Raw genomic sequence first — 27,679 nt, forward strand, 5'->3', positions numbered from 1 at the left:
CCTCAAGAGACACCCAGACAGGCTGAGCATCCAGTGCTGCTGGGAGCCACCTGGTCAACCCGCAGAGAGCGCCAGCCTGAAAAGCATGCCTGAGCAGCGGAATGGAAGATGACGGCAGATTCCTGACCACAGATCCAGTTAGGCCTGAGGCCAGACCCGTGCCTGGGCTTTTCAATGCAACCCAAGCCAACAAATTCCACTTCCGCTCAACCAGAGCGTGCTGAGTGGACACGGCCACAGAAGGAGGCCTGACCAGTACAAGAAGGTACCACCTGCCTCCTCCTGTCAGATGGAAGGACCACTTCCTGGGAGGCTCAGCAGGTGGATGCTCGCGTTTGGAGGACGTGACCTTCTAAGTGCAGTATTCCATCACCAAGTGGCAAAAGCACCAGACAGTAACAAACAAGCGTGGGTTTCACCCCAGCGGCGCCATCTACCTGAAAACCAGTAAGTACCTGATACACGTGGAATGCATTTGCGGCTTTGCCCCGGAGAAACACTGACGGGATCCAGACATTGATCAGCGCCCGGTTTGATCTGCATAAAAGAAAGATCGAAATTGGTCATTTCAATTTACCCAAAAGAAGGGGGGAAATTATTTTCTCCTTTAAGAAATACTATGCACAAATAATTTATGACAACATCTATTACACTTAACAGTAAGCTCAAGGATCAGTTTAAGTCTCATTCCTTGGTCCCCCCAAGATTATTTTTAAGGAACTTCATATATATTTATAAGGAACTTTATACACACACACACATATTTATATTTAACTCTATGTGTATCTTAAAATTTTATGTTTGTGGTTTGTATTCTGGAATGAGAAAAGCTGCTTTTCAGTTCTTACTGAGTGACCATGGCCCATAATTTATCTGAACTTCAGTTTGCTCATCTGAAAGGGGGACAGTGACCGGAGGAGGCTGGGGCGGTCACGTGCACTAATGCCCACGGACTTTCTGGATGCTCAGAGGAGTCATACTGGCCCCTCGCCACACCCACTTTAGGCCCTGATCCCATTTTAAGATCAGACTCCATGGAAGAGCTCAGGAGACCAACGCTCACAGCCACGCAAGCGACAGCTGTTTGGGGTTGTAGGAGGGGAGTCCAGGAAGCCAGGCACAAATACCCCTCTTGCAATTTTCCCCAAAACACTGTGCATGGTTCTAATTAAGCAGGATTTAAACTCAAATGCAAAATCATTTACTGGGTACGTAGGATACACGGCTTCATGCTTTTACCCATGTTATCCCAGTGAGTCCTTGCAGGCTGTTTAAAAAAACTTCAAGGGTTATTTCGGTTATGTGACAGTTCTGCCTTATGGGTGACTTTAACCTAACTATGAGTCACTGGGCGCACACACCCACCACCACCACTCTTCCACTGGATGGATCCAAACATGCAGAGCTGATAAGTTCACTGTCACTGAATCTTTAAGATCAGTCATAACAGCTCTCAAAACAGTGCTGTGCAATTCTGGAAGGGCTGGGAGGTTCGAGCCCTTGGTTCTACTTAGAGTTTTTCCAGGGCTAAACACTTTTTCCAACGCTCTCCTTCTCTCCAAAGAGCAGCTCATAAAAATCTGCCAGCCTCCTGTGCTTGAAACACAATTTGAGACGCTAATGATGGAAGATTCCATGACCCAGCAACAGTCTCACAACCTCTCGAGTAAAGAGCATTTCATTTTCACAAAGAAATGGTTCTTTCCTGAAGCAGCATTTCTTCTAAGCTCTGAGCCGAGGTGCCGATCTTCAAGGGGCAAAATAAACCCTATTGACTACCTCCCCAGAGCTCTCAGTACAAACTGCAATTCTGAGCCACCAAGTTGGTTTGTATATCTGATGACATTCCTTCTGGAAAGGTCCCCCAGATTGTACTAGTGCCTGAAGTGTCCGCCCTTCATGTCTGTTGGGAGGGGGAGGGGTGCGAATGTAACTAACACTGGTTTTCATTAACCTTCCGGGAAGGGTGAGGGCTGGACAACCTCCCAGGGCCCCTGTGTGGTCACCCCGGCTGGCCAAGCATCTCTCCCTTTCAGAGTGTGTATTGCAGGGTCTTAGAACTGATTGTTGATGTGACCATCACCCTCCTAGATCGAGAAGTGTGGATCAAGGGACTAAAATAACGATCCCGAGTATGGAAGACCAGGTGAGTTGGAGGAATCAAACTGGCCTGGGTGGCTGGTGCGCAGGGAGGGCTGGGGAGGCAGGGGATGGAGCCGAGGTCAGCAAGGGCCTTGTCTGCAAGTACAGGAAGGATGTGTGTCTCCATCTCCATCTCTTTCTCTCTTTCTGGAAATGGAGCTTCCCGCTGGCTGCAGTGGAGATGAGCACCCTGCGGGGAGGAGGCTGCAGATCTCCAGGAAGAGCAGATGTGGCTGGACCAGGCAGAGGCTGCTGGAGGGCAGGCACTGTGGCCGATTCATCCCTCCACCAAGGCCCTGGTGCAGCACCTCCCCACAGCAGGCACGTGCTAAGTCCTTACTTTAATGAGTCCCTTCCGCCTTACAAGTGACTGTCTCTGGGACCCCTCCACAGCACTCACCACTGTTCCCACCTGGTCCCCCGGCCCTCCACCAGGCTGCCTGTCCACAATCCTCTTCACGCCCACTACCCCCACGGCCCACGGGAGGCAAACCCACCTTTGATTTTCATCCTTCACCTCTTAACCACCTTGACCCTTGTTACCCACCAAACTGATAGCCACCCCCACCTCCACTGCAGCCGCCCACACACCGCGGGCCTCAGGAGGTCCTACACGCTCTTCATAACCCCACTCTAACCGCCACCACAGCCCCCAAGGCCGGCTGAGATCTGCGCCTTATGAAGGAGGAGACTCAGGCCCAGCGAGTTAAGTGGCTTGCCCAAGGTCACCCTGGTGTGAGTCCTGCAGCTGAGATTTCAACTTGGCTCAGCCTGGCTCTGAGCAAATGCTCTTCTGATGCCCTGCCCTCTCTCCAAAAGCAGGTTTCCCCGGATGACACCTTCTCTTGGGGAGGCTGAACCCTCCTCCCCTCAGCACAACTCAATGAGAGAGGAGAGAGTGCCTGCCTGGCCTTAACCCAGGACTCGCTCTACTCTTTTCACCAACTCAAGGAAATTTTCAGTCCCCAAAACAAGGCAACCTGATCAAAAGAGTCAGTCTGAAGACCAACCAAATTCCTTAGGGTAATCAGCAGAGGCAGCAGGTAGAATAAAATCCAATAAAAAATCAGACCAATGTACTGAAATATTGTCATTTCCAATAATCCAGGGTTGCAAACTCAGAAGTTCCAACAGGAGACACCCAGACAGTGGGATGAGTGGAGCGGGCCAGGGTCAGGCAATAGGGAGAAGTGGGGACTGTGGTCAGCTGACGCACACGCGCCCCGTGTGGAAGCCGCGACCGCTGCTCAGCTCGAGCTGACAGTGGCCTTGCTGGGATTTCTTCTTTTAAAGAAAATGGAGAAATTTACATTTTCATGTGATATCTTCCAATTCTTAATTGTCAGCCAAAAAAATAAATTGTTTTTCAATACCCAAGGAGGGAGATAAAAACACACCTGAAGGCCAGACTCCGGCTGCAGGTGAACAACTCCCCCCTCTACAATAACCAAATCAGCTGTGCAGATTTAAACAGAGATTTCTGCTTCCCCCTGTGGTCTTCTGAGACACAAGCCAAGCAACAGAGTCCTGTTTCTGAAGGGCCCCTCATGAGCAGACACAGAAGACTTACATTTCAAAATCCGACAAACTCTGGTCTTCGGACGTTTGACTCAAATCTCCAGGCACCTGCCGTCAGGAGAGGGGTAGGGGAGAGAGAGAAAACATCGTGGTTACCATGGTTTGCATGATCACGGAAGGGTTCTGCCTCTCCATGATCCCTGAACATCTCCTGTCCGGAACGAGGTGAAAAAGCAATTACTGGAAAACAGTAAGAGCTTCTGTGGAAGGATGGTTAGAGACGGAGTTACACTAATAAAAATATGCCACCATGAGAGATCTCAATCATCTTTATGGAAAAAGGACCGTTAATCCTATTGAGATAATCACAGGCATGTAAAAGCATGTAATTTGGGAGCTATAAAGGCTTAATTAGGATCTGAGAGGCAAGACATCAAATGTGCCATGGAACAAACATTCACCGTCACCACGATGAACGTCACACACACAGACATACCTGGTGTGTAAACACAAAAAGCCGATGTCTGTCTCCCAAATAGCTCCATCCTTCCCCCTCACCTGGATGAGCAATTTGAGGCAGTGGAACAAGACTTCCCCTTCTGACTCAGAAGGGCGCCATGAGAATATGATTTGGTAAGAGAAACTAGACCACCTGACGTGAAGGAAATTGCTGCGTAAAGCGGATACCAAATGGCCAGCACTAGCAGATGCTCAATAAATCGTGACGTTACCGTACCCCGGAATGAGCTTCCTTTCGTGGTAGGATCGACTCTGAACTAGAGAGAATTTAAGAATGTGGATCCAAACAAAGAGGAACTAACAGAAACCAAGTGGAACAGGGGAGGCTGCGGGTGGCAAGGGAAAGGGGACGTTCATTTCACACTGTGCACCTGTCAGAGCGTTCGTGTGATACTCCATCCGCATCAGTCATGATAATGGTTCCAGGGTAAGAGTATTGTCCCGCCCCCCATAGATGAGGAAACTGAGGCTCATGGAGGCTGTAGACCTTGTCCACGGTCACACACGTGGGAAAGGGATAAAAATCCAGGTCTGTCTGGCTTTTCTGCTACGAACCCTTAGCAAACAGAAGAAAAGCCTGCTATAAGGTGAGAGGAGAAGGTGAGACCTGACAAAGTCCTGTCTGTACAGAGGGTGAGAAGACACCAGAAGGTGGTTCTTAAAGAAACAGCAGGTTTCTTTTAGAATCAGGAGAACACAGTAATGGTGGAGCCTGGGCTCTGGGACCACACGGCTCACGGTCAAATCCCAGATGCACCTTTTCCTGACTGTGTAGCCGTGAACAAGTCACTTGACTGCTGGGTCACAGTGTCCTCATCTGTAAAATGGGTACAACATTAGTATTCACAGGGCTATTCTGAGGACCAGGTGAGTTAATATGTGTAGGGTGTGTGGAACAGTGCCTGGCAGGTCGGAGCTTCCCCATCACTGACTCGTGCTCTGTGATAATTATACAACAGCTATTGAGAAGGAAAAGCGGTATATTCTGTTAGCCTTGACACTAGACACGAATCTGCCCTGCCATTCCTAGGGGTATCTCACCCCAAACATGGCAGCCCAGAGGGAGAATGGCCCAGTGAGCCTTTTACAGATTTATGGAGCTAAGCAACCAAACTGGGCTCCAGGCAGCAGGCTTTGCCAAGGAGCTGCTGTTGAGAGATTATTTCAAACCCAACAAGGAGAAACCTATCTAGCCACTTGTAAGAACATCAGTTTCAAAAGACCAGGAACTCCCTGGGCTGGGGGTCAGTGCAGCTCTGCTGTCAAAGTGACCGTCCTTTTCCTCTGGGTGGCTGGGATGAGGGATGGTACAATCTATCGGGGGAAGCCAGGAGCATGTGTGTACCAAGATCCCTAAAAATGTCTACATCCTTTGACCAAGAAATCACACTCCCAGAATTATCCAGAGGAAACAATCAAAGACACCAACCAAAATTTACATCAAAGATCATTCCTCCTTCCATGCTGAGACAAGTAAAAGAAAAGAAAAAAGAATCTAAAGGTCCAGCTACAGAGGAATGATTCAAGAAATTATGGCATGTCCATTTGAGATGCCTGGCTTAATAAAATGAGTTACACACATGCATACTCAGGAGGGTACAAGCACAAAAATAATTCTGCAAAAGTACATAAGAAAATAGTAACAGTGACTATTGTTGGTAACAGATCAGGAGTGAGACTGGGGAGAAGAACGAGGCTGATTTTTCATTTGCTATCTTTCTGTAAGATTAAAGAAATTTATCTTTCGAGTGAATTGCTTTATAAGAATTTAAATGTGCTTTTGAAGAATGAGATAGCATTCCACGTGCTGTTATGAAAACCTCTCTAGATAGACCATTATGTGATAGCTAAAACAGGGTGCAGCGGTGGGTCTGATAGACTACCTGGGGTGCAAAAACGGAGAATGAAGAATATCAAGCTGTATTTGTTTGTTTTTGCATGAAGAAGCTATCCAAGTGAAGTTCAAGGCATCAATCAAAGGGGCAGCAGCCTGCAGGGGCCCCAGGGAGATGGGGACGGGGCCCAGGCAGTGGGGAGGGACTGAGGCTATTTATTCAACACTCTTTCATATTGTTGAGAGTTTATAAACAATCTACTATCAATTAAAGATGTGAATTCAAATGTATTCTCCCACCTAAAGAGTGCTTTCAATTAATTTTTAATGGCATAGAAAAAAGCTCCTGGTCTCTGTTTAATTAAAAAAAAAATGCTATGAACTGCAAATGCCCAGTGTGATTCCTAAATATAACTTACAATGGCCGTGGATCAATAAGGTTAGGATGAAAAGAGATTTGAAAGACAAGTGGGATATCTGAGAGAGAAAAGTCAGATGCATTTGTAGCAAGTATCTGAACTTTTCTGTACTTTCTACAATGAAGACACATTAATCGTGCACCCACTAACACATACATATTATATATTAATTTAAGTGTGTACCACGTTACTATGTAAAGTAAATAAAATATTCTTTCCAATCCTCCCTCCCAGGATGTAAGAACTGTGCCTTCAAGTCTTCTTGCATCAGGGATGGAAGAGGGCCAAGGCAGGCTCTGATGCACGCCCCTCTCCACTTCCTGACACCACTCTCCCCTTGGCGCTTCCACGTGGAACCCAGTGCCTTCTCTGGCGAGGCTGCGGGGTGGCTCTCAGCCTCCCTGCTCTGGGCTTCCCCTCAGCACCTGAGCCTGGGGAAGGTTCTTCTGGCAGATGTGAGGATTGGGTAGGCAGGTCAGAGGAAGGGCTCACAGACTGAGAAGGCACCAGTGACCTCATTACACTGCCTTCAAGTGCAGCCTCATTTCAGACCGGACGCGACCAGAGCCTGGACTCAGGGAACCTCATTCACAAGAAGGAAAGTTCTGACTATGTCCACCCCACCAGGCTCAAGGGCTGGGTGACCAGAAGGACCGAAGCAAAAGATAAGGTGGGGGGGGGGTTTATAAGGACAGATGTCACTTTACAATGATATGAACAAAGGGCTTCCTTAAACAGAAGGTATTTTCCTGACAGATACTTTCAGATTTCCCTTCAGGGATGCTTCTTTGCAGGGAACCTCTTGGCCAGGGGATGTAAGCATCTGGGAGTCGTTAAATCCTTCTGATTTAGGAGCTTTTCTTCTAATTACTGGCATTACTGGTATCAGCAAGCCAGGAGACATTCATGTGTCTGCCTGGGTTTCAGGCACGCTGGCTGGAAAAAGAATCTGAACTGTCTGAGCTTGGTGGAATGTATCTTGAAAATCAGGCCAGGCTGCACGGCAACTGCAGGATGATAACTGATGGCCAAACGTACTCGGCGTCTTAACATGTGGTCTCTTCAAGCTGCCTACCCAGAATGGAGCTAGAAATCCTTCGGGGTTTACAGTAATCATCTAGAAAGCTGGTTTGACTTCATATTCTGGTAGGGTAAGAAGTGTGCGGCAGAGATTTTCTAAGAAAAAAATCAACTTTCTATTGATACTGGCCACAAACATCCTTGTGACCTCCTGAGGCCCTGGGGAGTCTCGGAGGACACATCTCTGAGATGTAGCCTTCTCCTTGGTCCCCCTCAACACGGAGCACGAGTAGGCATGGTCTTCCTTCGCTTCTCCCCGGCCCTGCAGAGAAGGCAGCTCGCCATCTGGCCTGTGGTCAGGGGAGTCAGGGGGCTGTATGCGAGTGCAGGGAAAGGCAGAGCGCAATGCTGGGGAAACAGAGCAGCCAGGATTTCTGGATCTTCCTGGAGCAAACACCCCAGGAGCTGCATACGCGAGGGTGTGGAGAGACCCACTGAGAGTCAGCTTCTGAGCCGCATCAGTGAAGAAGTTTTCCCGCTCTCTCCTGACCCAGGATTTCCTGCGCTGCTTGGGGGCTGGGGAGCAGGGACAGGAGGGCTGATCACAGGCCCCTCCCAACGCCAAGGTGGAACCCCAACATTGGCTCACCTGCCACTCGGAGTGGGAATTCCTCAAAACTGGGGAGGGGGTTCAGATACAAGGGGTTCTGCCAAAATAAGGACAAATGTGCTGAATAAATGCTTACTTAAACAGGAAGTTAAAAAAAGAAAGAGAGAGAGGGAGGAAGGGAAGAAAGAGCGAGCCAACCTGCCAAAGGCACAGGAAAAGACCACACCTCGTCCCAGGAGCAGCATCAGGACCCAGGTGAGTGGCGTCGTGCACAGGGAGGCCTCCCCTTCCTTGGGGTCGCCCTCATTTCCAGTCCTGAGGGGCCTACAAACACAGAGACACCACCACCGGGCATCGTCAAAGCCTTCCTGCTTTACAAAGTGCTTCCATGTAACAGCTCTTCCCACGCCACCCCCCTAATAGCTGTGTGGGCAGAGGTGTCACCTCCATTTCGCGGGCGAGGCCAAGAGGGCTCAGTGTGAATACACAGAGAGCAAGTGGAGGTGCCAGGAGCCCAGCCCGAACCTCCCAGCCCACAGTTCCTCAGCAGCCTCTCCCTCAGCCTCAGTGACTTCAGGGGCACCACTTTCTCCAGGTGGAAAAACTCGATAATCCCGCCTGAGACCCCAGCGGACAGCCAGCACCGACAGACAGACGGATGAGCTGCGCCACCTTGACTGCCCAGCTCAGCTGAGCCTTGAGGACCTCAGCCCAGCCGGCTCCACGTGATGCAGAAAACCTGAGCCCAGCCAACCCACAGACTCATGTGAGGTAAGACAATGGCTGTGTTTTTTAAGCCATGACGTTTGCGGGTGGTGTGACAGACAACAAAAGATACTGCAAAGAGTTAACAGGCATTCGGCTACGAAGTGACTAAGGCGGGGCTCAAACGCAGGTGGTCCGGCTCCAGAGCCTGCACTTCCCACCACTAAGCTATACCGCCCCCTTCTATGAACTCCCCATTCTTCGCATTTTGTATCCATGTGCTGGGACGCCTAGAAGCTGAAGGAACCCAGATTCATACTGAAGAGGCTCAGCTGGTGTTTAGAGACCCCTGACAAGGGAAGAAAATCTGGAGGGACTCGCCTGCTCAAGCACAGACGTGCACAGGTGTCGGACAGGGTCTAAGACCTGAGGCCTTTCTTAAAGCCATTTCCTTTGTCACCACAGGGTGATTTTTGGTAGGTACCAGGCCTCGAGGCCAAGGCACAGATCTGGCCCAGTCCAAGGCGGCTGGCTTTCTCCCCAGGAAGCCCCAGGCCTTCTTCCATCTCTGGGGACACAAGGCAGCCTCCACTGATTGTTAGAGAAGTCACAGGGCTTCAGCAAACTTGCTTTTCTTCCACAGCAATCCTATGGTGAGCCCTGTTAGAAAGCAACAAAGATGGCGGGCGGAGGGGGGGCCGATGTGCATGCAACACCTACTGTGTGCACGCAACACCTACTATGTGCCAATGTTTTCACACACTGAATCCTTAGATTTACACTGCGAAGCAAGTATTACTGTAAGTCACCTTTCCTTCCTTTCTTTCTTCCACCAACTTCTTTGCACAACGAGCTCTTTTCACATCTTTCAAGACTCAGCTAAAATACAACTTCTATGAGACGCCTTCCCTGGCCACCAGAACGAAGCCACTTCTCCTCCGCCACCCCCTCTCACTTCCGTCGCTCAGGGTGAGAGTACGCCACACTGTGTGCCAGTCCATCCCTGCGAGCACGAGGACAGCGGCTTCTCCGTCCTCCCGTTCACACAGCACCTGGCCCGCTGTGCGCACTGACTGAGCATCTGTGACTGAGGAAACGATTCAATGATGGTGTAGGTTCCAACCCAACTGAAATGTCAATTTTTTAATGGCTCTGGAGCAAATTCGAAATTGTCATGCATGAGAAGGCTAAGTTAGTTTGGAGATAAGAGGAACCAAAGGAAGAGAATCATATTCTTTGTTTTCTAATTGCAGGGCGCTCGGTCCACTGCTCAGAAGAAAAGGCAAAAGGGTAGACAACACAGGACAACAGACCTCCGTCCCAATCACGGAATGACACCTGTAATTTACGTTCTCCAGTCACTTCCTCACACATGCCTCTTTCCAAATAGCCTTCCCTTAAGTAATTAGCTCTCACTCTGCACTGTCAAAAACGACAACTGTTTCCCATCCCACCAACACCCTGCTTTCTCACCTCACTTTTCCAGAAGGAACAGCGTGTGACAAGCACAGCTCAGTCTCCCAGCCTGGTTAGCTGAGCCGGAGGCCAGGAAGGCCCAGACCTGCCGCTCTGAATGTAGAGCGGGCCCGGGCTGCCCTTGCCTCCGGAAGGCAGCTGCCCGGGTCTGGACCACTCTCAGGGGTCTGTGTTTACCTGTTTGTTAATTTGTTCTTTTGTTTAACAAGTATATAATTAGAGGTATCAGCTGAGGCCAAAGACTCTTGAATGGGATACAAAGAGCTGGCAAATAAGAGCTTTAAAGAGTTTTTAATTCTACCCTCTGAGTGGTCCTGGATGCTTGCGCAAATGCAGGCTAGCACACTCTGTGAACTAGTTTCGACGTGTCTGTTTTTCCCAAAAGACAATGAGGGTCTCAAGGACAAAACTCTCAGAGCCCCAGACAGTATCAGGCACATACTGACTGCTCGGAAGATGCTGCCACTGGACGGACAGATGTACAGATGATCAAGTGGACAGATAGGTAAATGGATGGTTGGAGGAGGGCAGGGATGAGCAGAGAGGGGCCGGAGAAAATGATCTAATTTACCAAGAATGGACATCTAGTTTTTTTCCAATTAATCAAGACACGTGGACAACGTATGTACAAAGATACGTCACAAAGGGACATTCAGTGCAGCACCATTAATGGCAATAAAAGCCTGGAAACAAGTAATGAAGTGGCTACTGAAACACCCAGTCAGAACCCGACTGCACAACTACCAAAAGAACAGCATAGATCTCTGCTGACAGGGAGTGATCTCCGAGGTCAAAGGTCAAAAGGTAAGCGCAAGACACACAGAGCACCACGGCAGCCGAGCCACAACTTTCAGGAGGAAGCTGGGAGCCAGGCGCGCCTATGTGCTTGGCTCTGCATTAACCATCTCTACAAAGACACGCCAGAAACCGCCACCTGAGGATGCCTCTAGGGGCAAACCCTGAGAAGCCAGGGTCAGAGGCAAGAAAAAGATTTATTTTTTTTTAACTGAAAAACTTTTACTGAATACATTTTTTATCCTATATATGAGTTGCTACCCTTCTAAAAACTAAATTTAACCACCTTGAAATTTAAAATGAAAAGAAAATGTTATTATATTGGTAATGGGGAAAAATATAACGTGATAGTGACTGCCTCAGAGAGAGGGGCGTGGGGACTGGCTGGGAAGGGGTACAAGAGAACCTTCTGGGATGAAGGTAATGTTCCATGTCTTGACAGGCATGTGGAGGACACAGGTGTATGCACTTGTCTCAACAGTGAGCATACGATTAAGGCATGTGTATCTCACCACATGTATATTTTACCTAAAAAAACACTGCAAAAAAAAGACATGCATGGTCAATGATATGCATGCTCAAGTATTTTGGAAAAAATATATACTAATATGTGCAATTTACTTTGAAAAGCATCCCCCTGAAAAGATGAACTGATGGGACGGGGGAGAGGGAAAGAGGGAGGGAGGGATGGATGGATGCAGGGATGCATGGATGACAAAGCAAATACAGTAAAATGCTAATGGTACAATCACAAGAGTCCACTGTGAACTTTTTTTCCAAAACTGCCTTAAAATTTTCAAATAGGCTGTTGGAAAAAAATGAGTTTTGATCAACAGTGTATAAGAACAACTGAATTATCTTTCTAGACTCTGCACAGAAAATGATCTTATAATATCACTGTCTTTTCCTAAAGAGACTATCAGAGTATATGGCTTAAAAATGTAGGAGGAAAAGTACTGTAGCAGTGCGGCAGGTGGGGAAGTAATAAAACGACTGTGTTTGTCTGGGTGCTGGGACATGGTGGTATTTATCTTTTAAAAATGATAATGTGCTATGACTGCTTTCCTCATTCTAATACACACTTGAATTTAAAAAAAAAAAAAAAAGACTGGGCTGGGACTTTGGTCACTGGGATTGCTCTCTGACTTAGCTGTGTGGCCAAGAACAGGCCGCTGCAGCTCTCTGGGCCCCCTTCCTCCTGTAAAAGGAGGTAACAGAAGCTGCCCTGGAGGGGTTGTCGTGAGACAGCCTGTAAGAACCACCCCGCCCAGCCCTGGCAGAGACCAGGTGCTGGCTAAGTGGCACTTACCCTCATTATTCGTGGACAGAGTTCAAGGGTACTGGGCAGGACAGGCAGGCGGTTTGGGCCCAGCAGCCCCCACCTCTGAGTGAAGGGCCAGCTGTGCCACCACAGACGTGCACACCCTCCTTACTCAGACACTTAGTCCACAAATTTGTCTTGGGTTCCTCTTAAGGGCCAGATGCTGTGTGTCAGGGAGGCAGCAGGGAACAGGGGAGGTGAAACCCTGGGGCTCACGGAGCATATGATCCATCAGGGGAGACAGTCTTTGAACAACTGATAACACAATTACAGTGTGAGATGTCCACGGAGATGAACTGGGCTAACTAGCGTGTCTGGGAAGGTGACGAGTGAAAGAGGCTGGAGGGAAGGCGGCTAGGGCTGGGGCCTGAGGGGGAACAGCGTGGCTCTGCTCTTTGCTCAGACAGAGGGAAGCCACCGAAGGGATTTAAGCAAGAGAGACACTGGGCAAGCCCACGTCTGAGTAAGTCACTCTGGTTGCAGAGGAGAGATTGGGAGGCAGGCAAGGAGGAACAGCCAGGAAGCTGCTGTGCAAGGGTGCACACACAGACAGACAAGACAGACAGACACACACATGCGTGCACGCGCATCACCATGACTGTGCAAGCCAGATATCTGCCAACTTGTCTGCCCATTGCCTTTTCATCATTAGATTTTTTTTTTAAGGCTCATCTGTAAGAAAAGTACAAATCAACAACTGTCTATAGCTTCTCTAGGCTTAATTACTAACGTAGAGCTACTCTTCACTTATAAATTCTCAGCCAGTCTCTAGTGAAGGACTCTCTCTTAAGCAGAAGCTGAGAGCATTCGACTAACCCAGACTCGTGCCCGCTACAGAAGAGGACACCCAGGGCTGAGCAGTGGATGGGTCTCCCCGCTGCAGGCTTCTGTGAACCTGTGCCACATCAGGGGTCTTGCCTACTCCTGACAGGTTCCCAGTGTTGCCAGCAGCTGCCCCGAGGGCTCGCTTAGCGGCCAGAGCTGCACCCCTCCCCCAGCCCTTCTTCAGCAGAGGCACCTCCTATGTTGACCCATCTCCCGGCGGATACTTTCCAAGGCAGAGCTCCTTTTAAAGAAAAGGTTACACAAGCATGATAAAAAGAAAAAAGTTTAGAAACACTGAACAAACTGCCTCATTTCACCCTTAACTCCCACTGAACAGCCAGAGAAATGGAGGCACAGAGCAAGCAGAAGATGCCGAGGAAAAGCGGGGTTGTGCGAAATCCAGCGTCCAAACCTGCTCCCAATCAGATCCTGGTGTAACTGGAGAGTGAATGCAGGATTTCCTTAAAGACACTGCAAACACAACAGAAACTGTCACTTAGAAATTAGCCACGGACCACCAAGTAGCATTTAATAGCGTTACAATGTATCACGGAAGTTTACGCCGCAGGTCTGGGGCGCTCATCGCTGCAGACGGTGGGGATCTGGGTCTGCCCGGGTTGATGTGCTGGACACGTCAGTTTGGAAGGACAACAGAAGGTACTTGCCGTGTCTGTTACCCCAAATGCTGTCTTCTTGCAAACAGAACACCCCTCAGGAGCTTGCAAGGGCAGGTGTGTCACCGGGGGAAACCCTCCAGGGCCAAAAGGTAGGGCTCATACATTTTTATGTTTCCAGTCCCTAAACCCAGTACCTCCCTAGACTCAAAATCAGGGGTTGGCAAACTCTGGCCCACAGACCAAATCCAGGCTGCTCTGTGAAAAGGCTTTCACGGGAGCAGAGCGACGCTGGTCTGACTGATGGGGGCGTAATGTCACTGGCTGCTGTCACTCTCCGGCTAAAGTTCAGCCACTGTGACAGAGACAGTACAATCCATGACACACAAAATATTTACTATCTGGGCACTTATGGGAAGAGTTTGCCAACTTCTGCTGTCATGGATGGCTGAGCAGATGTAGAAAAATTACCAGCAATTTCGGGGAAACACTTCATTCCTCTTAGTGGGAGGAACAAATGTTTGAGCTCCACAGCTTCATGAAATGACTTTTGGTGTCTTGAGAATAAAAAGAGGCCCCAGACCTTGGTGGAGGGGGAGTGATCAGAAGTGATGCTGGAGGATCCCGGCCCTTACTTACGTTCATCTGTGTCACTGTCGCAGCAACCTTTTACTACAAGTACGACAGGTCCCATGTCCCACGAGGGGCTCAGAGAGGCTGTGTGGTGTGCCCATGGACACAGCAAGCATTCAGAGACAAGCCTGGCTGACTCCTGAGCTGTGCTCTTCCTACTACCACATGTGGTGCCTCCCCCTGGAGAAACACAGCTTCAAAACAAGAATCCAGGCTAATCTCTGAAGGAAGGAGTCCCTAAAAAGATGACTCTGAAAAGTCACCCCGTGGCATCTCACTGGGTCTGTTTTGTCAGTTTAGACCTATGATGGCCATCTGTCACCGCAGCAGTCGTCCGAAGCACAGGCCTTTGCCTCCACCCGCACGTCTGCTTGGGAGCTCCGGGACAGCTGATGGAGACCCAGGCAGGGGTGACCGCGGGCCGCTGGGCGCAGCTCCTGTGCACTTCGCTCGCCGGGGGAGAGGCTGCTCGGGCCCAGGCCAGGTGAGAGCCAAGCTCGGCCCTCCTCCCACCACCCAGGCCCCTGTGTCCTCTTCTCAGAGCCCTGGAGCCCTGTGGGACATGGCCTGAAACGCACCTCCCTTGAGAAAAACTCTAGTTCCCAGAGGCGGACGCCTCTTAGGCACACCCTCCAGGAACTCTGTGTTGAGATTCACTTCCCGACACCGGCCGTGACCCCTCCAGGTTCCTTCCTCATGTAATTCCCCAGACCTGTGCTTCTCAAGGCTGGCATCTTTCGAACCCTACATGGCTCAGGTGTCCCCCACTCAGTGAAGCCTCTCGTACATGACGTTCCTCTGTTGCAAAGAGGCTGCCCCTTGGTGTTCCCACAGCACCGTGTAGGTGTGTGCGTTACGGCGCCTCCCACGTGAGCAGAGATCACTGGTTCACCCCGTTTCCCTAGAGGCCTGTGAGCTGACCGGGCACCAAGCTGTGCTTCCACTCGCCTCAGCACCCTGGACCTCTCATGGTGTCTGGCAACAGGGTGGTAATCCGTGATGATGCTTATCTTTCTATCCTAACAGAAACGTCTGGAAGGATGCCCACTGAACTCATCAGGACCAGGATCGCTGGGGAGGGGAATAGAGTTGGGGTGGTCGCCAAAGAGATTTTAACTTAACGTCTGAATGTGCACAGTGAGAATATATTCCTGTAATGTTTGTGCTTTTAAAAAACATTTTAAATTTTAAATGCTTTTAAAAAACATTAAAAAAAAAAAAACCAATAGCAGCTGTAGTGAGTTGAACAGTATCCCCCCCAAATGGTATGTCTGTATCTTAAGTCTGTATCTTAGGTCTCAGATCCTGTAAACGTGACCTTATTTGGAAAAACAATCTTTCCAGATAGAATTAAATTAAGGATCTTGAGAAACGATCATCCTGGACTATGCAGGTGGGCCCTACACCCAATGGTCAGGCTCCTTATAAAAGACACACAGAGAGAAGCAGGGGAAGGCCACGTGAAGGCAGAGGCAGAGACTGGAATGCTGTGGCCTCGGCCAGGGAACACCCGGGGCCACCAGAAGCCAGAAAGAGGCAAGAAAGGCCCTTCCCTGGAGTCCCCAGAGAAGGTCTGGCCCTGCCAGTAGTGACACCGTGATGTCAGACTTCTGGCCTCCATAACTGGGAGAGAATAAACGTGTGTTGCCTTAAGCCACCAGGTCTGTGGTGGTTTGTTCTATGTGTTGGTCTCTTGCTCGATGCTGGTGCCAGGCCCTGTGTTACACATTTTAAATGCACTGTTACCCTACAGGGTTGATACTATTATTAACCTCATTTTACAGAGGAGGAAACAGACTCTCAGAGAGCTGATCTAACTTGCTGAAGGGATAGGGCTGTAAGGGGCAGAGCCAGGAGGGAACCCAGGCAGCGTGGGGTCCAGAGTCCACGCTGGGCCACAACACATCATGAAAAAGCAGGGCTCTGGGATTCGGCAGGGCGAGGCCTGCCCCGACTCTGCCGTCCTAGCCAAGGCCCCCGACTTCTCAAGCCTCACTTTCCTCGGTTATAAAGAGGACAAGTGTTACCTCCTTGCTAGGCTTATCAGGATTAAGTGAAAGGATGACATACAGTCTGGTGTATCGTGTCCCAGTGCTGGGCACCGAGGAGGCACTCGGCAAGCATCTCCTAGGGGAAGAGTAAGGAGGTCAGGTGCGACTCGCTGGTAGGCATGGTCATGTCAGAAGGCTGGGGGGAGGAAGCGGCTGGAAGACATGTTCTTCCATGATGAATGCAATGACTAAAGGTGCAAATCACTTCCTAAATTCACTCACTCCACCCAACCCACTAGGCTATTGGCTCTTGGAAATGCCACATGGATGGGAGGGTAGGTGGGTAAACCAATTCCACAGAACAGTTCAAGCATCTAACTGACCTTAGGGGTTCCCCTGTACAGGACCAAAAGATGATGGCATTAATGGCAGAAAGGGAGAAAAGATTCTTAACACTGAGCTCCTGTCCTCAGACACTAAAAAGACACATTCCAGAACCAGTCTGTGGACAACGTGCTGTGTGATGTTCAGCAGTGAAGACTAGCAGTAACTCCAAAACAGCACCTTCCAGAAATACTCACATATCCAAGTTAACAGTTCCCCCCACCTCCAAACACACACATCAGTGCCCGCCACAACCAGCTGAACAACGGCCTCATCGCTGCTGGGAAGCTGCCACTTGCTGGCACGGATGACCCTGAAAGCCAGTCACCAAAACCCTCAATTAGAGCCCCACACCGCACCCCCAGCCCTGAGATCAGACACAAGAAGCAGTCCTGCCAGGGAGAAAACTGCCTAATTTTCCATCTTTTATCAATAAGCAATAAATAATGAAGTACTGCTAATTAAAGACGCTGGGGATAGTGCAATTTAACATCTGTTTCATAATCCCATCTCCCAAAGTGTGATGTTTCCCCAACCCTTCTCTGAAACCGATGACTTTCTGAGAAGACGTTTTTGGAACTGCGTCAAAGTGGCAAGAAGGCAGTCCTAGACCCACAGCCTGGCCCCCGCTCTGTTTCTAACATGCTGGATGGCAGCAGGCAAGTCATTTCCCTGCTCTGAGCTTCCATTTCCTTCCCAAGGAAAGGCAGAGGCAGGATAAAGGGGTGGGCTGCGGCTGTCTGCTGCCTGGCGTCCACTCCCGTCCTGGGAAATCACCTCACCGAGAGACCTGCGTGAAAGAAACCCTGCGCCTTGATCCAAGGGAGAGCACCAAGTAACTCGCGTCAGCCAGCATATCCTGCCCTTGTGCCCACAGTGACTGGTTCAAGACTGGTGGCTGAACTAAGCTGGTTTGGTCAGAGTGAAGCCTGGGGATTTTGCTGGAAACATTGGACAGTCTTGTTCTTTCTCTTGATGATGGCTGAGAAGATGGGGCCATGGCCACCAGCTCTGAACCTCTCAGTTATCTACTGAGACAGATCCCTGGCTTTGCCGATGCCACTTTGGCTTGGCCTGTTTCTGTGGCTGTGAGCCTCCGAACTGATACACAAATGGTCATTCCTTCCAGCTCTGGCATTTGTTTCATTTTATTCTGTATGTTTTCCCAGGAAGGCCAAGCCCTTGAAATAAAAGTTCAAAGGAAATCCTTCAATCCCTGTGGCCAAGGAGAGATTCTGAACTACTTAAGGACACAGACCATGTCCATCTTGTCTTTGATCCCCAGTTCAAAGCATAGTACGTGGAACTCAGGAAACTGAGAAACTCGACACGTACAGACTGAATGAACAGATCAATAAGACAGAGGTCTGTAAACTGTGGACTCTAGATAAGCTGTACTTCTAATCAGCATCACCATCAGAGCCACTGTAGCCCCCACCAGCATCACTGCTCAGTGAGTGCTCCCTAGGTGCCAGGCACTGAGAGCTTTGCATAGATAATCTGATTGAGGCCTCATTACCACCCTGGGAGGCAAGTAAGCTGCCACCTCTAGGAGTCATCAGGGCTACCCACAAATAACTGCTCCTTCCAGGCGCCTGGTAGGACTGTTCTTTCCCACCCACCCACTGACGTGCGTCCAGGGGACTTGCTTTGCAATTGAAGTAAGAGAGAAGTGATGTGTCTCATTATCTGGGTGGGAGAGAAAGTGTGTGCTCGGCCAGGCTGTCTCGTCCCCTCTAACACAGCCTGGGTCTGGGTGTGAGGATGGTGACAAGATGCAGCAGAGGCCTGGCCAACCTGTGAAGGCCACATAACATGGACGAGATAGAAACCTCTGTGGTTTCTGAAATGGCATTTTGGAGTTCTTTGTTACTGCAGCACAACACAACCTACCCTGACTAATATACCACAGCCCATATTATAGACGGGAAAACTGAGGCCCAAAGAGGTGAAGGGCCTTGTCCCAAACCATGCCATTACTGAAGGAGAGAGGCATGTGTAGGCTTAGAACACAGAAAGCCTTGGTCACTGTTCCTCAGGTTTGCAGGTGTTGTGACCCCCCCACACCAGCTGACTTAGGGCTTTCAGTGCCAGCCCTGCCCACGTGCTCCTGCATGGAAACCCCAGGCACGAGGAAAACAGGGGTGCTGGTCTAGGCATTCCCTAGAAACCAAGAGTCCACCCTGAGACAGCAAAACCCACAAATACCAAGTTCCCCAAACTCTGAGACATGAGAAAGTACAGGCATGTAACAATGTATACAATTCAGTATAACAAAATGATACAAAATGAATGGAGGAAAGAGACGGAAGAGAGAAAACAGAATTACTACTGAAGACCAGACCAGAGGGCATCAGTGCAGGAAGTCCCGCCACAGAATGTCCAGATCATAAATTTCTGTACAATCCTTCTCTATAATCAAAAGCAAGCAGTAATTTTGACTCAAACGCCTCGTGACCAAACAAAACCAGTTACAAGATTCACTTGGTGCACAAAACAACTAGAGAGTGCTCAGAAGCAGCACAGCTTCTCCCAGTGTTAGGGCCCGAGGGGACGCTCTCCCAGCTGCTCCTCAAGGTGACAGGCATGTGAGTGAGGGAGTGTCTTCAGCAGCAGCCTTCTAACACATGTCCCAGTGGTCCCCACCTCCTGCCATTTGCGCCCAGTGTAATCCCATCCCCAGAGTGTGGGCCGGCCCTACTGACGTGCTTCTAACGAGCAGATGAAGGCAGAAGCGACGGGATGCCACTGCTGAGGTTAGGTTATAAAAGATCATGGCTTCCGTATTCATGGTCTCTCCCTTACTTGGCTTGCTCACTTGGAGGAAGCCAATGGCCACGACAAGCCAGGATGGCAAGAAACGGCCTCCAGCCAAAAGCCTAGGAGAAACTAAGGCCCTCGGTCCAAGAGCCCCCAAGAAGCTGAGTCCTGCCAACAAGCACACCAGGGAGCGCCGGGCCTCCCCTGGTCAGGCCCGAGACGTCCGCAGTCTGGAGAGAGGACCCGCTAAACCGCGTGGATTCCAGACCCACAGAAACAGTGAGGGTGCAAATGGTACTACTGCAAAATGCTGTTTCTGCCTCTAAGTTTGGGGACAATTTGTGATGCAGAAATAGGTAACCAGTACAATCCGTGCATAAGCATCATGGTGAGTTTCGTTCCCCACCCGCTCCTGCGCAATCCCTTAATGAAGCGCCGGCACGCTGCCCAGCCAGCCCCAGGGGTTCCCCGGGAGCCAGGACGAGGAGGCCGAAGACTCTGCTCCCGTGATAACACGGAGAGGCGCGCTCCCCGAGCTGCAGCCCGGCACCAGGCAGCGCCGTGACTGTGGCCGCTTTCACTGTGACTCGCACTATTGTTTACTAACATTATTTTTAAAATCAACTCACCTTTTCCACTTGTAAAATTTACTCGAAAGGAAATCATTCTAGCAAATAGAAAACCAATTTCACTTGCTATGTAAAGAAAGCAGACTGAATCCAATGAGAGCAAACCTTTATTCAGTTGTGTCAGTGGTTCTCAGCGCCGCCTGCTTTAGAATCCCTGGAGGAACCGGCGGCGGGAGGCTGGGGTTCCTGCCGATCTGGGGTGGAGCCCTGGCACTTGGACTTCTAGACACTGACCAGCACTCTGACCCTGAGGCTCACACTCACTGTCCCGGAGCCGAAGAAGCACTAAAGACAAGCTAGTGCCAAGTGAGACCACAGCAGCACTGCTGACAGAAAACTGAAAGGGAAGAGCTTCCCCACCCTCACAGGGTCCATGTTATCCAACATCTGACTCCTGACCCACCTGAGTCAGCGTGCCCGACAGCAGGGCCGCACGCCTCACGCTGCAGGAGACACGGATCCGTGGGCTGGGCAGGGCCAGCTCCCCGGGCAACCCTCCATGGTGTGGTGTCTCAAGATTTTGCACAGATACTCACAGCTCAGGGGCTCTGGTGAGGCCCTGGACATCATCACCCCTGCTCAGCTCACGTGGGCGTCTCCTCCACCACAGCTGACTGGGAGGGCCCAAGGGACAGTCCCGGGCCTATTCTCTGCGCTGCTGCTGTGCAGGTCAGCACCTGCCACACACAGGATGCTAATACGTAACCAGTGAATAAACAAATGAGGCTCCTCCTCACTGGGTCTTGGGGGACGAGCAAGATCAGACCACAGTCCAGGGGGAGAAGCGATATTCCAGATGGGGGCCCAGGGCAGAGGGGGCATGCCTTCTCCAGCGCATGCTCTTCCAGCAATTAGCCACTCCAGTTAAGCTCTGGCTTGTTCCCAAGCCACCGAGGAAGGCACAAATTTTCTCTATGACTGACGGATAATTTCATACCCAAATTGGAAATGCTTAAATTGAAACATCATGAAAATCAGGGGTGGGAGACATAAGACAGTTCTCTAAACACGACAGCAAATAAAAAATGAAGACAGCAGTGTTGATCATCTTGTGACAGAAATTCATGGTCCCTTGTCAGTATATGGAACTGGCACAGACTGTTTAGTTTCGGTAGAATTCACCTAGTATTTTCTGAGCATCCACAGTCACGATACTCTGGTGGGAAGTGAGAATTAACATTCATTCATTCACTCAAAAAATATTTAGTACTCTCTATCAGGCCCTGGGGACACAGTCAAGGACAAAAGGGACAAAGAGGCAGACAACAAACAAGCAGCTCTATGACGAGCAGTGCTAAGTGCTGTGAAGGAAAATAAAGCAGGAGGTGGAGGGTATTTTATTCAGGGTTATGATCCGCTGAGATTTGGCCTCCTACTTTGGATGATTTAGAGGCATTATCTCATTTAATTCAAACCTCACAACTCTCTCTTGTGGGCATCACCAGTCCCATTTAAAGACAGGAACAAGAAGGCTGAAAAAGTAAGACTGACTAGCCCCACGCTTCCTAGTCATGAGGACTTCTGGACGTCACCTACCTTACTAGTGCCTCAGTTTCCGTATCTCTAAAATGAATCAGGAACACCTCCCTCACGGGCTCGCTACTACATGCGAAACACTTGGGAAAGGATTTGGTGCGTAACACATGCTCAATAAATGTCACCTGTTGAAGGCAGGTGTGTAAATGCCACTCCCACTCTTTTTAAGGACTTTGGTATCTGACGGAGAAGCCAAAAGACACAGCAATGAAAGTGGAGGATGATCATATCCACGAACACAGCATGCTGACTGACACCACCACTCCCCCTGCCCACCAGGCGCATCTTCTTGACCAAGTTCTACACATCCTTCAAAACCCAAGTCAAACACTTCCTCTTTGAAGCCTTTCAGGACAATCCCAGACATTAATTAACCCACCACTGCACCACCATTACCTCTAACTCTACATAATTCATATTTGGTTGCTAATTCACTCATTCAACAAATATGCTTCCAGGGCTACCATCTACCAGACCCTCCTCACACTCCACTGCGACTCCGTGTTAACATGTCTCCACTGGAAAAGCAATGTCTGTCCAGGGGAAGAAAAAAACTCAACTGGGTATAATTCAATGAAATGAATTAATTAATAAACAAAGGACAACATAAGGAAAGCAGAGAAAATGGGTGGTCCAGAGGGGGAAAACAAGGGCAGGAATTCAGAAGTTAAAAATAAAAACAACTCAGTATTGACGAGGACGCTGAGGACTTCAGAGTGATCTGGATTTGGAAGGGTGGGGAGATTGAGAAGGAAGAAGCAACACTCACTCGTGAAGGACACGCACCAAGCTCTCCACGCTGAGTGTCTCCGGCAGACGGCCACCTGTATTTTATGCCCTTGTCAGCTGTCCAGTACTTGATTTCTTTCAAAAATATATTCTTATATTATTCGTGTCATTTAGAAAAAAATGTTAAAGCATGTCTTTGGAAAGTCAAAAGGCAGAGAAGCGAGGCCCTGCAAGGAGAAGGAAGGGCACAAGCAAAGGTAAGGGGGCCGGAGGGACTCTGCGGCCCAGGGGCCAGTAGCAAGCGGCAAGGAGGAAGGCCAGAGCCAAGCTGGCAGTCAGCATCTGCCAGATTCTTTTTACAACAAAGCTAAAAGAAGCCCCGCACTATATAGAGGCACTGGGAGCAGCAGCTGGCCGTGAGCCTTGCTGTAACGGAGGAGGGAGCTGGTTCCCACAGGAGGCACATGCACTCACATCGGCAAAGGTGAGGACACCCTGGGACAGCAAAAAGATAAAGCCATTTTCCCAGAAAAGAAACAAAAATGTGAGTGGACATGAGGTGTCCTGACTTTACCAAAAGCCTTGGCCAAGTCACATCTCAAACCACGGCCGCGCGCCTTCGTGTGGCCCAGGCCCGCAGTGTTTGCGTATCTGGGAGAACACTGTTTGAGCCCTTATCAGCAAAACCATTTTCCTCAGAAACAAGAGAAGCAGCTCTGCAGACCCGACAGGCAAGAAGGCTCGGGAACCCTGTAGGCAATTCCAAGAGGGCCCCTGCCCCTCAAGAAGAGGTCATTTTCAAAAGAACAGGTCAAGGCAGCCAATGGTTTGGCTTGGGCTCCCAGAAAAGGGACAAGAATAGGTCTAGGCACGATCTCTGCATCCCACAAACCAGCTGACGAGGGCATCGACCCCCACGATACCTACAGCATAAACAGCCTTTATTTCTAATGGAAGCTTATATAAACCCACCTCAGGGAGACGGGAAAGCTTCCAGAACAATCTATAATATCCCTCCGAATGCACAGGTGCCACTCAGTGAAAAGTGAGCCACCACTCATTCTTCAACTCCGCAGCCCCAGGTTTTACGATGGGCCAGGAGAGCAAAAAGATCTGCCCCCCCCTTTTTTAAATATTATAAAAACTAGGAAGAAATCTCTTTTTTTTAGATGTAAGTCACATGCAATTGGTGGGGAAGGGAGGACTAATCAGAAGGGAATTCTGTTATTGTGGAGAAAGATACACGTTAAGAAATAAATACATATATTTAGTTACAGGGTTTATACAAGTATAATCATGTGATTATGTATCCCCGGAATTACAGCATCTGTTATTTTAACAGAAATAGAGTACATTAAATTAGGATTTAGCTGGCCATGTCCTGGTCAGATTTACAAGGCACGGTGGAGCCAGAATGGAGGAGACCAGGAGAGTCTAAGTTTTGAGGATGACAAAACTGAAACAAGCCAAGGACAGTGCTCCAGTCTGAGAGCATGGACAGCGGTCCAAGCCCAGACCGGGCTATACGGGAGTCCCATGTTGTTGCCGGAGCCTCCAGAGCTGCTTTCCCACGCTAGTGACATTAGACAGAAACCCACATGCCAATAAAATACACGCTGATTAGGGGCCAAGCAACCCGAGATCTTGAGGTTCTATCCATGGGAGGTGGGGGGTGGGGTCTGGAAATGGAAGGCAGAGAGTGAGATCAGGGCTCACTTACTAAACAAAGAGGCGGACCTGCCTGCACCAGTAATGGGTGTGTGTCACAAGCTAGGATTTCGATTCATCCAACCCTGAGCTCCTGGGTCAGATGAAAATAAAAGGAAGGGCGAGTTCATGTCAGGAAGGACTTGGTGGTAAACAGAAGGGGAGTACAGGGCCCGGGCGCCCCAAGAGCGTTGCTGACTGTCGCTGCCTGTCATTTCTCTGGCTGGTGGGGCTGTGAGCAGCACCCTCAAAATGAGCAATCACACAGCCATGCTGGACAAGAGCAAGAGGGCAAAGTAGGGGGCAGAAGTTGCCTTGTAATCCTGGCTTTTACCTCTTCCGAATCAGTGGCAAGGAGGGTCTCAGAGTTCTCTTGTTTGGACCCCTGTCTCCCAGCCGAGTCGCAGTGCAGTCAAACCAGAGAGAGGCAAGTCTCACAAAACATACTCTGCTCTTTATCTTCTCTTCCACATCCCTGCAGGGCACCCCACACTCTGGGTAAACACAGACGCACAAAACACGAGTGACCGACTAAGCCAGTGCAGCAAATTCCTCCCTGAACCCGGAGCAGCAGGCAGGCGGGAGCACCAGGTGCACAGCCCTCATTGCTTTTGCCAACACTCCCCATTTGCATCAATAAGGGATCAGCTTTGCGACAAAGCTTGCATGCGCTGCATTTGCCAATAGACACAAAACTCTGATCTTAATGGAAATGTAATTTCAAAGTTCCACACCTGTAAGCTGTGGGTAGCCAGGCTCTGCCTACCCAAACCCTAAACTGTAGCCCCTCCCAGCTCCTCAGTGGAACCAAACTACCCACGGCGATGAGTGAACCAGGCAAAAAACAGGGCCAATACCTGATCACGTGCGGGCAGACAGACCTGTGATTTCAGCATTAATGTCAAGGAGCGTGTGATCACGTGGAGCGTCTGCTCATCGACAGAAAAAAGATAGCTGGGCTCAAAGAGGGGCTTTTATTCTCTGGCACTGAGCTGTGCAAAGTGGGTTCTGCAAGCATCTTTCTGGACAATTTTGTGTCAAAAACTAATATTTCTAAGCTAAGCCTCTATGTGAGACACATTTTTAGTAGTCTCTCTTAAATGGCACTTTTAAAAATAATCTCCTCCAGGACGGTAGGCGATTAGAACATGGATGTCCAACTGCCGAATTAAAAAGCCTCTTATAATTTGGAAAGCGCTGTTTAGAGCTGCCGCGGGACCACAGACAATTTGGTGCTTGATTGTTAGATACTCGGCAAGTGCCACCCAGCTGAAAAATATATTTCTTATTAAGCCTCTGTGCTTAAATAGCACCAGCCCTCAAAGGAGATCACTCCCTCTGAAGGTTTTAAAGACACCAAGAAAGTCCCAGGAAGCATTTTATTTCAAAGTAAACCTTATTACAAAACTTGGGATGAGTTTTTTTCTATCTGTCTCACCCCCGAATTTCAAATTCCTCATCTTTCTCTCTCACCAGCTCAGTCATTTCAATAGTGGAGGGACGGTGTCCCGTGAAAAAACCCAGCAGCTTACAGAGAGGATTAACAGAAAGTCTCCGCCATCCAGTGGGCTCCAGGAGGCACCTTTCTGGATTATGAAATACTGTGGTTAATAGAGTGTTTACATAGATATCACAGGGGCGTGGCCAGAACTATGCGGCGGCACCTGCTCCCTGAGTGACTGTGTACCAGCCCCCGAGAGGAGGAAAATGAACACAGCCCCTGAGGCAGGGCAGCTATCCGTCCACAGATTAAAAACAAGAAAATTCAACACAAAGTAGAAGGACAGAGTGACAGATGCTGGAGCACACAGCACCACAGGAACAGACCAGGGGCCGGCCAAGCACTTGGGAGGGGTGCAGACAAGAGGGGAGTCTGCGAAGGCTCTGGTGGAAGGTGATTCTACCGTAAGCCACTTCACAGGATCCAAAACACAAAAGTCTTGGACGATGAGGAGGAAGCAGAAAGGATCTGCAGTTTTTCAAGGCAACTGCAATGACTAGCATCGTCACCACACTGCAGAGCAATGTAAATGTTTATGAAACCGCAGACCGTGGGAAGGGAAGGGGGCAAGGAGAAAGAGACTGAGCCACAGAGAGATTCAGCACAGGGCACGGACAGACAGACAGATGCAGAGAGAGAGAGAGGCAGGACAAGAAAGAAAGGAGCAGAGAGAGTGAGAAACAAGAAAAGCAGGGAGAGGGAGGCAGGCAGAGAGAGGAACACGAGAGAAGAATGCTGAGCAACAGAAGAGGAAACAAAGAAATTAAAAAACAGAGAGAGGAAAAGAGAGCACAGAGACTCGAGGAGAACCTCATGGCCTGCTCTGGGAGCCAGGGTGGAAGAGGCCCTAAGTGCCTGGGACGCAGTGGAGTCCAGGTGACTGAGACCCAGGTCAGCGGGGGAGGCAGCGGAAGGTCAGGCAGACCCAGGACTCAATGCCCAGTACTCACCCCCCGTGGAGGGGGGCAGGCCTGCTGCGCCCCACAGCCATGTAACACCACCTCCTCCCCAGGCCCTGCGGACCCCAGGCCAGGCAGGCTCGGGGACAAACCAGGCTGCCGCCATCTCTCTGCAACTGGTGTGTGGGTAACGAACGTGATACGGAACTGGGCCCGAACCTTCCTAAGTGCATCCCTTGGAAAACATCTTAGACAAGACGCTCCTTGGGGAAGCAGTCTTGGGAGATAACGCATACAAAGCACGGCAAAGCTGCTCTTCCTGGACGGCCACGGGGCCCCCTGGCGGAAAGTGCTGTAGCAAAGACGCCGGTCGAACAGCCTCTTTCAAGCTTGCTCTGTCACAACACCACGTCCTTTCTGCAGGCACCAACTATGTGCGCCCTTTGAATCGTTGTTCTACTCTTGGGAAACTCTGCCTTCTCCAGATGCCAAATTTCCAAAGAGCTCGTCTGATATCAAGATGAGGTTATCAGTAGACCAAAGTAAAAAAACAAAACAAAACAAACTTTGATGTACAAAGTGAGACAGTGAGACAGGAAGAGGGAGATTGGGTTTGCAGGGAGTGGAATCTGTGAGAGCTTCACCGCAGAGGGATCTGAATCTTTAAAACCTCCAGGAGGGTTGTACCTGGAGCACAAAAGACGCTGAATTTTGCTTGAAATGAAAAAGGAAAGAAGAACAGAAGAGTAAGCAGCATGGTGTTGAAGTCTGAGCTGGTCCCAGGTTTGCAATCTGGTGCAGCCACGAAGCTGTGTGCCTTGGGGTGAGTCCTGAGCCCTCTCTGCACCTCAGTCTGCTCAAGTGAAAAATGGACCTAATAAACCCCCCCTGCAGGGCTGCTCTGGGGAGAAAGGATAAAAATGTATGCCAACCCAAGCACGCAGCCCTCACCAAACAGACAAAGGAGGGGACAGGTCAGAGAGCAGGGACAGGAGGACAAACCAACAGGGCTGATCCTCTGAGTGAGGGGAGGGACTCTACAGACCTCAAGTCACACCAGGCTGGGCCGTCTTTTCTGCTTAAGTGGAGGGGATCCACTTAAATGGTACTTA

The 27,679-nt window shown here is 49.8% G+C and overlaps 1 protein-coding gene and 1 long non-coding RNA gene across 4 annotated transcripts in view; both read right to left on the reverse strand.

The window, feature by feature from the left end:
* Nucleotides 1-27,679, reverse strand: part of SNX29 (sorting nexin 29) — a 587,367-nt gene that overhangs the window by 148,790 nt on the left and 410,898 nt on the right. For all 3 annotated transcript variants that reach the window (XM_032460769.1, XM_006190981.3, XM_032460771.1), the window contains 2 exons: nucleotides 3,713-3,768; nucleotides 456-537 (listed from right to left, as the gene is read on the reverse strand). In XM_032460769.1, the coding sequence (XP_032316660.1) occupies nucleotides 456-537; nucleotides 3,713-3,768 (138 nt within the window). The remainder of the gene's footprint in view (nucleotides 1-455; nucleotides 538-3,712; nucleotides 3,769-27,679) is intronic.
* Nucleotides 9,667-26,282, reverse strand: LOC116657589. Its single transcript, XR_004312750.1, has 3 exons — nucleotides 25,995-26,282; nucleotides 23,333-23,337; nucleotides 9,667-9,676 (listed from the first exon to the last, which is right to left on the reverse strand). It is a non-coding gene; the product is annotated as an uncharacterized LOC116657589 (long non-coding RNA).

The sequence above is a fragment of the Camelus ferus genome, chromosome 18 (assembly GCF_009834535.1).
Source record: "Camelus ferus isolate YT-003-E chromosome 18, BCGSAC_Cfer_1.0, whole genome shotgun sequence".
NCBI lineage: Eukaryota > Metazoa > Chordata > Mammalia > Artiodactyla > Camelidae > Camelus > Camelus ferus.